General features: G+C 30.8%; 1 protein-coding gene across 1 annotated transcript; it reads right to left on the bottom strand.

The window, feature by feature from the left end:
* Positions 1-979: 979 nt before the first annotated feature.
* LOC110695228 (probable WRKY transcription factor 13) lies at positions 980-5,088 on the bottom strand. Its single transcript, XM_021872463.1, has 3 exons — positions 4,116-5,088; positions 3,734-3,967; positions 980-1,508 (listed from the first exon to the last, which is right to left on the bottom strand). Exons 1-3 carry the CDS (start codon positions 4,436-4,438, stop codon positions 1,337-1,339), a joined length of 729 nt encoding a protein of 242 aa, XP_021728155.1. The 5' UTR covers positions 4,439-5,088; the 3' UTR covers positions 980-1,336.
* Positions 5,089-12,504: the final 7,416 nt, after the last annotated feature.

Raw genomic sequence — 12,504 nt, forward strand, 5'->3', positions numbered from 1 at the left:
TAAATTATGTTAGGTTATTTTATTTGAACTTGGGAGTATGTATGAATTTCTTAGAGCTTATTTTGTCAGGACAATATGTTAAAATAAATTATGTACTCCAGAGTAGCTAGAACAAACCTGAAACATCCATTAGAATATAGGTATAGGGAGAATATTAGTTACATAACTCTTAGCTTGTTTTTATGTATTACTTTACATTTGTAAGGGTGTCTTTCTTTACAAATTGCGATGTCATTTAATTTAATGTCATATTAAACGGTATTAAATGGATGTAACTAAGCAAAATTATTATTGATTTTGTTGATAGATTGTATCACGCCACAATGCTCATAATAATGCAATTCATTTGTTACTATCTCTGTTTCAAATTACGAGCAACGACTAGACATTTACCACCTACACTTTATGTCAAATCATTGCAAATTGAAGCGAAGGTAACATTTAAAATAATAATCTCTCAATAACTCAATATAGTATTACTTTAAAAATGATAATATTGAATATAAAGTACTCCATACATGTCAATGAAAATCATGAAAGTTTAAAAAGAGAAATTTGATGATCTACCAGCATTTCTATGAACATTATTGCGCACCAAAACATTGGGATCAGAGCAGAATATTTAGCAAAATCTAATCACAAACTAATAATACAAATTAAACTGTTTTCTTTAGCTAAATAAAGCAAAATCTAATCACAATCTAAAACAAAGTAACATTTGAAAACTGTTATCTTTAGCTAAAAAGAAAGGCAAAATAGCATTTCCTAGAAAATAGATACTCTTTATTTTGTGCAAACAATATCCAAAAGTCCAAAATAACTGTTTTCATTCTCAAATAATGCAAATTAAAGTGTGCATGTTAATATATGTACATATATTTGTGAAATATGAACTATTGAAGTTGCTAACTTGACATCAAATTTTCAGTTTAAACGTTTAATGTCAAAGACATATAAAATGGAAATGACAGCATTTAACTGTTCTAATAATTTAACAACAACTCTTATATCAAGAACTACAGTAAAAAGTAAATTTTACAAGTGCTTTACTTGGTATATTATTTTTCCCATAAAATAGACGACCCACATAACATGCAAAAAAAAATCAAAGTTTACGTACTAGACATTTACATGAACTGATAATAAACATAACAACTACATGATTTTGGTTTGGATTTGGCATGGCATATTAAAAACAACACCAGCAGCTCGGTACGTACGTGTTTGTCGTAGACAATTAGTGTAATTAAACGACTACATACATGGTACCACAAAGGGAAAAGACTAGGTTAACTATAAATCATAGAATTCGTAGTTTGTAGCATATGATCAATGATCACCAGAAGTTGTTAAGCTGGGTTTGGCCGCCTTGCGATTCATCGAGGTCGTTGGAGGGAGAATGGATGTGTCTACCTTCATAAGTTGTGATGACCATCCTTGGATCTTCAGCTAGTCTCTCCACTCTCTTCTTCACTCTACAGTTGTCTTGTGTGCATCGGTAATAACTCCTGCCACATAAAACACAATTAGGGTTTTAATTTCTAAGTGTTCTTAAGAAGCAATCTCCTATAGTATATACTTGTAATAGCGTATTTTTGTGAGTAAATATGTATATAATACAGCCATATTATCGTGCATTTTGTTGAATAAGTTGGCAAAGTGAACTATACTATGCACACTCATTGATAATATTACATCTTCCAAACTAATTAAACAAAATATATGAAACTCATTATACACTTGCTCGTTTAAAACTTTCAATATTTTTCTTAAGTTACAAACAAAAGAGATTAAATCAAGTGTGTAAAAGGAAAAGAATAATTAAAGATTAACACATTCTTCTTTGATTCTTTACTCAATTAATTAAGCTTGACATTATTAACCAAGTTTGGTGAGAAGTCGAGTCGATCATGTTTAATTTAATGCTTTCAACTCAGATCGTCACATCCTCAAGATGCACTAGCATTACTTTTTTCACTGCTTTTTCGATTTGTCAAAGAGGTAGTAAAATGTTAGTTCAAGGTCATCAAGAACTAATTATTGTCATCCATATATGTTCATTAGCACAGAACTCGTACTATAAATACGCGTGAGTGATACTAATAACCTTAAACTATAGTTTGATTTTAACATATTTGAACGACTAAACTTATATAAACTTATTAAAACTGATTTTAGAAAAAAATTGAACTAGAACAGCCTTTTATTTTACTCAATTTAAGTAGTCCTAACTTATATTACCTTAATATTCTTGATCTTAGGGTAATTCGAAGTAGAAAACATTGCTCAAAAGCTAGCTAAAAAGTAAACATGAAAAATGGGATTATTTATTAGGGATTTAATTAGCTGACGAAATACCATATAACTAAATCTAAAAAGAGGTGTGTAATCTTTGTGATGAACTACAATAGATGTCAAATAGTATAAGATTCTCAAGTTGAGGAGTTATGCAGTATCCGTCTATTTTTCACTTTGACTTTCATGTTTGTTAATGCATGACTTTGACAATTAATATACAAAGTATTACTCTTAAAATTAAAATATTAGTTTGAAATTGTTGAAAAAGTTTACACTTTTTTTTCTTTTTTTTTTTTTTTGCCAAAAAGTTGTTTTAAATAAGTATAAAAAAAAATTTAAAAAAAACTTTTCAGAATAGAAAGACGATCTGATCAGAATTGAAAAGCCACTAGAATAAAACCTTGTTTATTTAATTAATTACCTGAGCCACATTGATGAAAGATTAATAATAATCATCAAAGTTACCAGATTTTAAAACTTATAATTATGCGGCAATATTCATCACTCGATTCAAAAATTAATAGTCCACAATCAACACTTTCTCCAGCATTTTAATTGTTAGATTATACAGTAAAATCGTTCCATGTAATTGAATTATTTATTGGGTTAAATACATTCAAATTAAATTAATGAAGATCTTACACCTTTAATTAATTATTAAATTAACATGTCACCCCATTGCATATATCAATTTTTTTTTTGTGTTCCCACTGGGTTCATCCTTGTAGGCTAATTCAGATGCATCTACAAATTTAATTTTTTCCTTACAACTTTTATCTCATTAATTAAACGAAGTACTTCTTAAATAATCGATTGATTAATACAAAAAAGATGTACAGTACCTACAAAAGGAGTACTAGATTCACAAAGTTCTTTCAAATTATAAAAAATGGAGTAATTCTTTTGATCATATATATAATGTACACCTTTTTGTTAGATAGATTAAAATGTAAAATGATTATCTAAGGTCCACCCCACATTACTTTTACCCCTATGTAAAAGTTTCCCTATACTACTATTTTTTTGGCTTAATGACGAGGAATCATTGTATAATTGTTACTCTACATAATTTTTTTGGATCTATCAAAGAATAATATAATGATATAATTGATCATTTCTTTCTAATTCCATAATTAAATCCTTTTTTCCTTCATCGATCGCCTTACAATTAATCTAGGAGCATGACTAATGATCACTTAATAGCATTACTATGATTCCATAATTTTTTTGTAGTAATTAGTTCTTCAAAATAGCTTCTAATTATCATAATATCAATGCCACAACAACTATAACAATAATTATCTCATGAACATGCATGCAAGATGCCAAGATGTATATTATATGATTATGCAAACTAATAAGTACTAATTAATGAAGACGTAGTAAAAATTAATGAGTAAATGTTTATGTTTAACTAGATATAGAATATATTTACCTAGGGTGAAGGGTGTTCTTGACAACTTTTTGGCCATATTTCCTCCATTTATAACCATCATCTAAAACATCAACATCACTCATGGTTTTGAAGCAAAATCTTGGTTCTCTAACCTTCCTTCTTGCTTTCATCTTCTTCATCTTCACGGTCGATACCCCGAGTAGTGGATCATCTCCATTACAACTTCTCTTGCTCCCAGCTAATTGGTACTCCTTCCCTTCTCCCCACGCCGCCCTATCCAATCGAAAGATCCAACAAAAACAAAAATCAATCAAATATATAAAAAAAATCGATTTCAAACAAAACACGAAACATTCAATGGCTCTGATATCATGTTAGATTATTACGCGTAATAGAGTGCTAGCTAGCTAAGTAAGCTTACCATAGGTTGTAATTTGGGGTTGGTTTTTGAGGAGAAAAAAGAGGAGGTAAATTGTTAGTAAAAGATGAGGATAAGTAATCTTCTTGTCTAGGCTTAGTGGAAGAAAGGAGGGCTTGAGTAAGAGTAGAAGTTACATGATCTAAACCAAAAGAAGAAGGTAAAAAATTATTGAAGGGTTTAAGATCATCAGATTGTTGTTGATGATTTAGAACAAGTGGTGGAGAAAAACTAGTCAGATTTGTAGAGTTTAGGTAAAAACCCATTTGAGAGCTTGATAATCCAATTTGATGATGATGATCTTCCATTAAACTTTGGTTTAACATAGCTTGAGATATCAAATTAATGTAGTAATAATAATAACAATAATTTCTCTCTTCTTTCTCTTTCTCTCTTTTTTTTTTTTTTTTTTGCTTGGTTAGGGATGAAGAAGAAGAATGTGGAAAATGAAGAAGAAAGCTTGTAGATATATAGGTAGGTTTTTTTGTTTGGGAATATTATTATTATTAACTACAGTATTTTAGAATATAAATATTCTCTTTTTTTTTCTGAAAGAAAATGATATTACCTTTAGTTTTTTTGACGATCTATAAAAGCGTATGAAACAATAATATAAGTTGTAAAAGAAGAAAAACAAAAGGGTAACAGAGAGTGAGATTTGGTCTAATTAAGGCTTTGTTTGGTTCAATAATTAGTAAAGGAAAGAAAGGAAATAGAAGGGAAGGGAAGGGAAAAGAAAGAAGAAGAAGAAAGGAAAGGAAAAAACTATATGATCTAATGTTTGGTTTGATATTAGTATAGGAAGGAAAAGAAGAGGAATTTATTGTTAGGTATCATATTAATAAAGGAAGAGAAGGTAAGGGAAATCTAATTTTAAACTTGAAATATTTAAAATCTTTCTTTCCTTCCAAATTCCTCCAATTTTGGGAGGAAAGGAAAGGGAGAATTTTGTGAATAAGGTTTTCCTTCCATTTCCCTTTATTTCTTGTCAAATCCCATTTAATTTTTAAAACCAAATAAAGGAATTTATATTTTTACTTTCTTTTCTTTTCTTTTCCTCCCAATTCCTCCGAACCAAAAAGGGCTTAAAAGATTTGCATCTCATAACTATAAAGTTGTATAATCAGGTTTCAGTGCTCCACACTTTCACTATAAGACTCTTTGGGACGAGGTGAAAACTGAGAATTCCCTTACTTTTTCCCTTTTTAAAGAGCTTTGTCCGCTACTCGGATCAGGTTGACTTGTGTGTCACTGCTACCTTTTCTTTACCTAAAAATACCAACACTAAAAAAAAAAAATTAATAAATAAAAAAATAATTGGGGTTGTAGATTTGATAGGGTACCATCGGATAAAAGAGCAGATAGCTAGCACTTTAGCAGTAGCTAATAGCAACTTTCCCTTTTTTCTATTTTTTCTTTTGTTTAGATTTATTATTAAATAAAATTTAAATTTGATAATAAACAGGAAAAAGTAGAAATATAGTGGGAGCGTTGAAACAATATAGAGGTGATAACAGTGCCCTACCTGCGAGAGTTGACGAGCATAAGCGACGAATAGAAGACAACAACACATATTGAAGGAACTACTAGTACTACTAGCATTACTTGAGTAAGATTTTCTAGATGCACTTTCACTGTTTTTATCATATGATATCGCTTTCTTTTTAATGGACCAAAATAATATGGGTAGTTTAATTATCTAGGCTTTATTTAAATATAGATGTATTTAGACATGCATACCATACGCATAATAAATTAATCAACTATTTTCTTTGCTTTTGATCATATATTGAACCATATGTAGAGTTGAAAATTTGGGATTGTGTGAACCCATCAATTTGTTGGTGGCTTCAAGCCTTCAACACTGCACATGGTGTACTTGTAATTATGGATAGAGTCATGAAAGATAAATGATATAGACGAAATTTTGACATTAGATATTAGATATCCCTAATAGCTTAACCAACAATTAGCCTATCATTCATCACTTAAGGAGTAACGTAGCTCACTCTGGTCATAAATAAAATGTATTTATAGCCTATATCGCATCAATTTTTATCATCAATTAAATTTTCAGTACTCATAAACCTATTACATAACCCAAATTGTATCCAATAGTACATTTTTGTCAAGCGGAAAAAAATATCTTTTAGAATGTTATATTGCATTCGATGATATGAAACATTGTCCATCCCGGTGTAAAAATAATAAATAAATAAATAAACATTGTCTATCCGAAAAGGCGAAAACTAATTTTATATCATAATTGATTGATGCAAAAGTTATCAACTTCGGTATGTAAAGGTATGCAATATATGGATGCAATGCATTGCTTTTGATTAACTAGCTTAGCTTAGTATACATTAGCTTAATTAAGGAGTACACTAAGCTAGGGTAGATCTTCCTGTTCAACGCACTTATATATATTTTCCCAAAGACTATGATCATGAAAGCTCAGTGGTAGGAACAAATAAACCTAACCTATAAATACGCTCTCACTTCAATTGAAATATAATCGAATAAGACAAGTTAATAATGAAACTCACATACAATACATGGAGTTTTGTGCATAAACAGAATGTTCAATTATTCCATGAACAGAAACAGAACTGCTGAAAATTCCATTAAGGTTTATTTTATTTGGATGATATTAAAAATAAAATAAAAAAAATAAAAAAGAAAGAAAGAACAATAAAATGCCATATTTACGCGGTTCCCAATCCCATAAAAACATACACAGTAATCAAAATGGCAGTGGCACTATATATGAATGATATGGGTTTATTCTGTAAACATATGACGGTTTTCCACCTCACAATTATATGAATATACTTATAACTTATGGTGCTAATTTAACCCTCATCTTGTGGGTCGTCAATTTCTTCCTTTACAGGCAATTTTTGCAGATCTAACAACAAACACATGCTACCATAACTTATTTTGTTCATCAATATATAAGATTATGTTTGTTTTAACTTATAGTGTTGTCGTACTGTCCCTCCGCTTTTAAAAGATGTACCTATTTATTGTAGTCTTGGTTTAAGAGTTTAAAGATACACTACAAATTCTCACTAACATGTAACGTGAAATATTTCTTGTTAAGCGTCTTGATTTTTGATCTAGATAAGATAATCCAAATTCCTCATAATGTATATACTACCTTCGTTTCATATTATTTGCAACGATTAGACATTTATGTCGAATCGTAATGTCAAATTGTTGTAAATAATATGAAATAGAGATAATATATACCATGTCATATCTTATCTTATCTAATATGAACTTATTAATCATTTTCCTATATCATACAATTATTATTATTGGGCCTTGGCTTATTGAACTTATTATGGGAGAAAAAGGCTAAATATTATTATGTACAAATGTGCAATGATGTTTCTCCATGTATACTATCAAAATGTAATTGTGTTTTAACAGTATTAAAAGGGGCATATATATTATCACAACTACTCCCTATTTTTTTTTTTTTTTTATAAGCTAGAGTTGGAAAATTCCACTATTCATAGGTCATCATTAACTTAGTTTTTTTTACCAATATATAATTTATAAATATGATCATAAAATATGTTGTTGGATTTGTCATAATGTCTATTTTTATAAATTATTTTTTTTCAGAATTTTTACTAACCTCTAATTAAAGATATTAATGGTCAAAATTGTATCTTGGTAAATGTGCAAATCCAACTCTAGCTTAAAAAAAAAAAAAAAAATACAAGTCTACAAGTCATCAGTGGATGGTAATTGGGACTCGATTTATGTGATTTTTCCACCATTTTCACCAACCTTACTCACAAACCCGCGGTTCCCAACTAATCGTTGTGATATATTAATATGTATGTTAATGTACCTAGCTACCTTATAAAATGTTATAAAACTTTGTGTTGTAATAGTTTATGCTAATTGATTGAACAAAATAATTTTTTTTAAGGGAACAATGCAAACATGTAATTTTATTTTGAAAGTTTTGTCTTCTCTAATAAAATCAATAATTTAAGACTTGTTTGACATTGTTTTTTGTTTTCACTTTTCAGTTTTTTTGAAAACAAAAAAAACCAAAAACAGGAAACAAAAAAAGGTGTTTCTACTTTTCTGTTGTCAATTTTTAAAATTATAATGATTTTAATAAGTTTGACTAATTTTTTATTCATTATATACATACATCATATGATTTTAAAAAACAAAAAACCAAAAAATAAAAAACCACAGTAATGCCAAATGAACCCTTAAATACTAGATAATTTATATTAATTGTGTCAAATCTAAAAAACGTACTAAAAGGTGAAAATAAAAAGGAGCAACAATAATGATTGTAAATCTAAGACACAAATCTCTTTAATCTGCATCAAGGAGTGAATCTAGGGCCTATTGACTTTTTTGTATAAGAGAAAAAAGTTGTCAATCTTTCCACCTTTGTGACATCCGTTGCCCAATTTTGATTTACAATAATTATAATCATCTAACCTCAAATAATTTTATGATGCCCACCACTTCTAATTATTCTTAACTTATTTTACTTTCTAAGTTCCATCCTTTTCAAGTATCTTCATATTATCATAGATTAAACCTCAAAATATTATTAATACTAATGATTTTTTAAACATGTATAACATGCATATTTTATGTTTGTACATTGTTTTGTTTGTTAAGGCATATTTTAATAATTTCACTTTACCTAGTACCCATGTATTACAATCTCTTCACATTTTTCTAGCACTTGAATAATGATTAAGAATTTGAAATTTAGGTTAATGAGAATTTCGCCATTGTTTGATGTATTATATAAAAAAAAAGGACTATACATTTTTTCCCCCTCATAAGACCTTATACAATAATTGTTAGGTGGATATTTGATTAAATAGATAATAATTACACATATAAAATTATACAAAGACATTTCGTTTCCGCCAAACTCGTTTTTTTAAACAAATTTGGTTATTATAATAAAATAATTTGACATCTTAAAGTTATTCTGTATACAACAGGGTTGTTTGGCAATTGGCGGTTGGCCGTTGGTTGTTAGCTTGTTCGACTAGCTAGTAGTATTAGCTGTATGGATTGGCTTTTTAAGTTAGTTGTTTAAGCCGGCTGTTTACAAAAGTGTGGTAATATTATTAATGATTGTTAGCTGTTTATTAGTGATAAAGTGGGCCAACAAGTCAAAAGCCAATAGAAAAAGCTACTTATTATAGCTTTTGGCGGAAAATGTAACTTTAAAGCCAATAAAAAAACCAATTACCAAACATATTTTTTGGCTGTTTAACCAAACTAAAAAGCCAAAAGCTAGGCAAAAAGCTAATTGCCAAACACTCCCAACATACTACATAAATTTCATGTTTCATGTGCAAAATACATGAACTATTTAACAAGCATACAAAGGAGATGGAGGGACAGTTAGTCCCTTCATCTTCCCCCCAAGTGGTTGGGGGTTCAATTCTCATCCCCCATTCCTGTGATAGGGGGGGTCCCCCACCCTATTTTACCGTATAAAAAAAATACAATATAATAGAAGATCAAATAAATTATCACTTTAAGTTGTGAGTCACAAGTGTACTATTACCATCAATTAAATCACCTATTGATTTTTAATTCAAAGTTTCATAAAAATTACGTAGTAATTAGATTCCTCGCGTGGTCATGTTTTATTCAAAATCGAAAACTTAAACAATATTGTGGCATTATTGAAAATTTAATTATTTTATTTTATGGAAAATGCTATACATAGGGACCTATGGCTACATATAAAGAGCTAAAAATGAATATACAACATTAACTGCACTGATTTGTGCGTAATTTTATCATGCATTTCTAAATAAATATCATATAAGAAAAGTTATTATATGTGCTTGTATTCATAGCTATTAGGGCTACATAAAACATTACCCTTATTTTATTTAAAGAGATACGAAGTGTTTTTTTTTTTCTTTTTTTTCTTTAAATGTAAGCCGGGATACGAAGTAACTGATTGCCCATTTGCCCCCACATTTATACATAAAATTAAGCACAGTAAAGTATAAAGGAGGTTCAGTTTCAAAATCTAGTTGTAATTAAAAAATTGTATACATGAAATTGTTATGAAATCCTCCTACTAGTACAAATTCTAGTACTACGAATTTGTGGGAATAAAAGAAATTACAATGTATAATTATAATCAACTACATACACAATCCGAGCACTACAAGTTTAGAATGAAAATTACAGAAAATTACAAACTAAACTACAAGTATGAAAGATAATCACTTGCCTTACTCCAAGCCAACGAAAACAACAAGAACATGAGAATGAGTATGACTACGTGAGTCTTCAATACTCGATACTCGTTTAAGGCGTGAATACACTTTCCTAAAGTGATTATTTCCCCACAACGGTGCTTGGGTTGAACCGGAAAGTCACTTTGAGATACAATAGACGACACTACGATCTTTGCACTAAGATTTGTATTAAGATGATTAAATTCTCAAAGGAAAACTTAATTGATAGAGATTTAGATGAAGAGATTGCAAGTTTCTTCAAATAAAGTGTGGAGAGAATAACTTTGGGGAGGAGGAAAAAACTGAATCATCATCTTTCTTCGTTTCAATTTTACAATAAAAAGAACGAAAGAAACAGCAAACTGCCGAAGGGCCGTGGGCGCGGCGGTCCATGCTGCGGGCGCGGACAGGGTGAAATCCAATTCACCCTCTGAATTCTGGAGATGGCTGGCCGCGGGCGCGGCACCCCTTGGAGAGGGCTCTCCCACATACACTCTAAATTACTAACAATCCTCCCCCATTTAGAGTGTATAATTTTAAAACTTTCTCCACTTCTATCAATTAAGCCACATCTCATGCATCAATGCCAATGTCCCTACCGATTGAATTGACACCTAGTACAACACACTTAACGATGATCATATCCCATGATTTCCCTATGGATTGAATCACACGGATATCTCTGACCATTCGAAGGTGAATTACACACAAGACAAATCGAATTTAACATCACTTGACACTTTTATACAGCCATGTGTCCGTATCTTTCATAAGTTCATCAAAGTCAATATGTCCATCTAGACTTCTTGAAGCGGCTAAACTTCGAACTTACATAGGTAGGTTCTCACATACGTAATAGTGCCTTTGTGATAAGACACCTTCATCTAGAGCTTCTCAACTCTAAATCTGGAGAACTTTAAATAAACGCTACATAATAACATCACAAGTATCATAGCAATATGAGTCACACAACATTGCTAACAAACATAAAAAATGCAATTCAACCACATTGAATCTAAGACTTGATGTTTCTTCAAGCGTTAGATTGGGTTTCACAAATTTGTGTTTCTTGGACATAAACCCATTCCATTCAAAGCAAAGATGATGGAATGCCTTGGCATTGCTTTAGTAAAGCAATCCGTCGAATTTAATTGTGAATCGCTAAACATCGCCCGCAAATTACCATATAAAGCCCACAAATATGACTTGGTGTGACCATTATGCCCATTTTCTAAAATTGAAATAATCTCGGTTTAAAAAATGTGGAGCCGTACTGGCTCGCCGGGGGAGACCGGAGGGCAGGCCGGAGATGCGGGGGACGCCGGAGGTACGTCGTCGTCGACGGAAAACGAGGTAAGTCACCGTTAAAATTCACGGTTTACCGTCGGAGTGGCTCCGGCGCCTAGGATGGACGCCCAAACCGTAGCCTGGACGTCCAATCCATACGCCAGAACCACCAGAGTGGCGTCCAGCCCAGACGCCCAGACCACCAGACTGGCGTCCTGGCCAGGCGCCACTCTACTGGTTGAGGCGGCCCTGCCAGGCGCCAGTCTAGTGGCTGTGGCAGCCCTGGCAGACGCCACCCTTATATATTAATTTATTTATTTTTTTCTTTTTTGATTTTGTTGTTGTTTTTTATTTTTTTTTTAAAAAAATCGAAAATGATTTTTAAAAAAAATTCGAAATGGGTTTTTTTAAATTAATTTTGAAAATTCGAAATAGGTTTTTTTAAAATTAAGTTTGAAAATTCGAAATGGTATATTTTTAAATTTAGTTTGAAAATTCGAATTGGGTTTTTATAAAAATTAAGTTTGATTATACATAATTATGCTTTTTTTTGTGTTAATTCTGTGTAAATATAGAAATTAAATGTATTATCCGTTAAATGTATTTATTGTAATATATAATTGATGCAGGATTATGGTGGAGACGGAGATGATTACAGTGGGATATTTGGACATGATGGTCCATTCGAAGAAGCTCAACAGGCGATTGATTGGGCAAAACAGGTTGCAATTGCAGCTGGATTTTGCTTGGTAGTAGTAACTCATAAATCTCAACGGGATGGTAGAATGGATCGCATTTTGAGATGTGACCGTTATCGCAAAAGAGAAGAAAGAGATTTT

Source organism: Chenopodium quinoa, unplaced genomic scaffold (genome assembly GCF_001683475.1).
Source record: "Chenopodium quinoa cultivar QQ74 unplaced genomic scaffold, ASM168347v1, whole genome shotgun sequence".
Taxonomy (NCBI): Eukaryota; Viridiplantae; Streptophyta; class Magnoliopsida; order Caryophyllales; family Amaranthaceae; genus Chenopodium; species Chenopodium quinoa.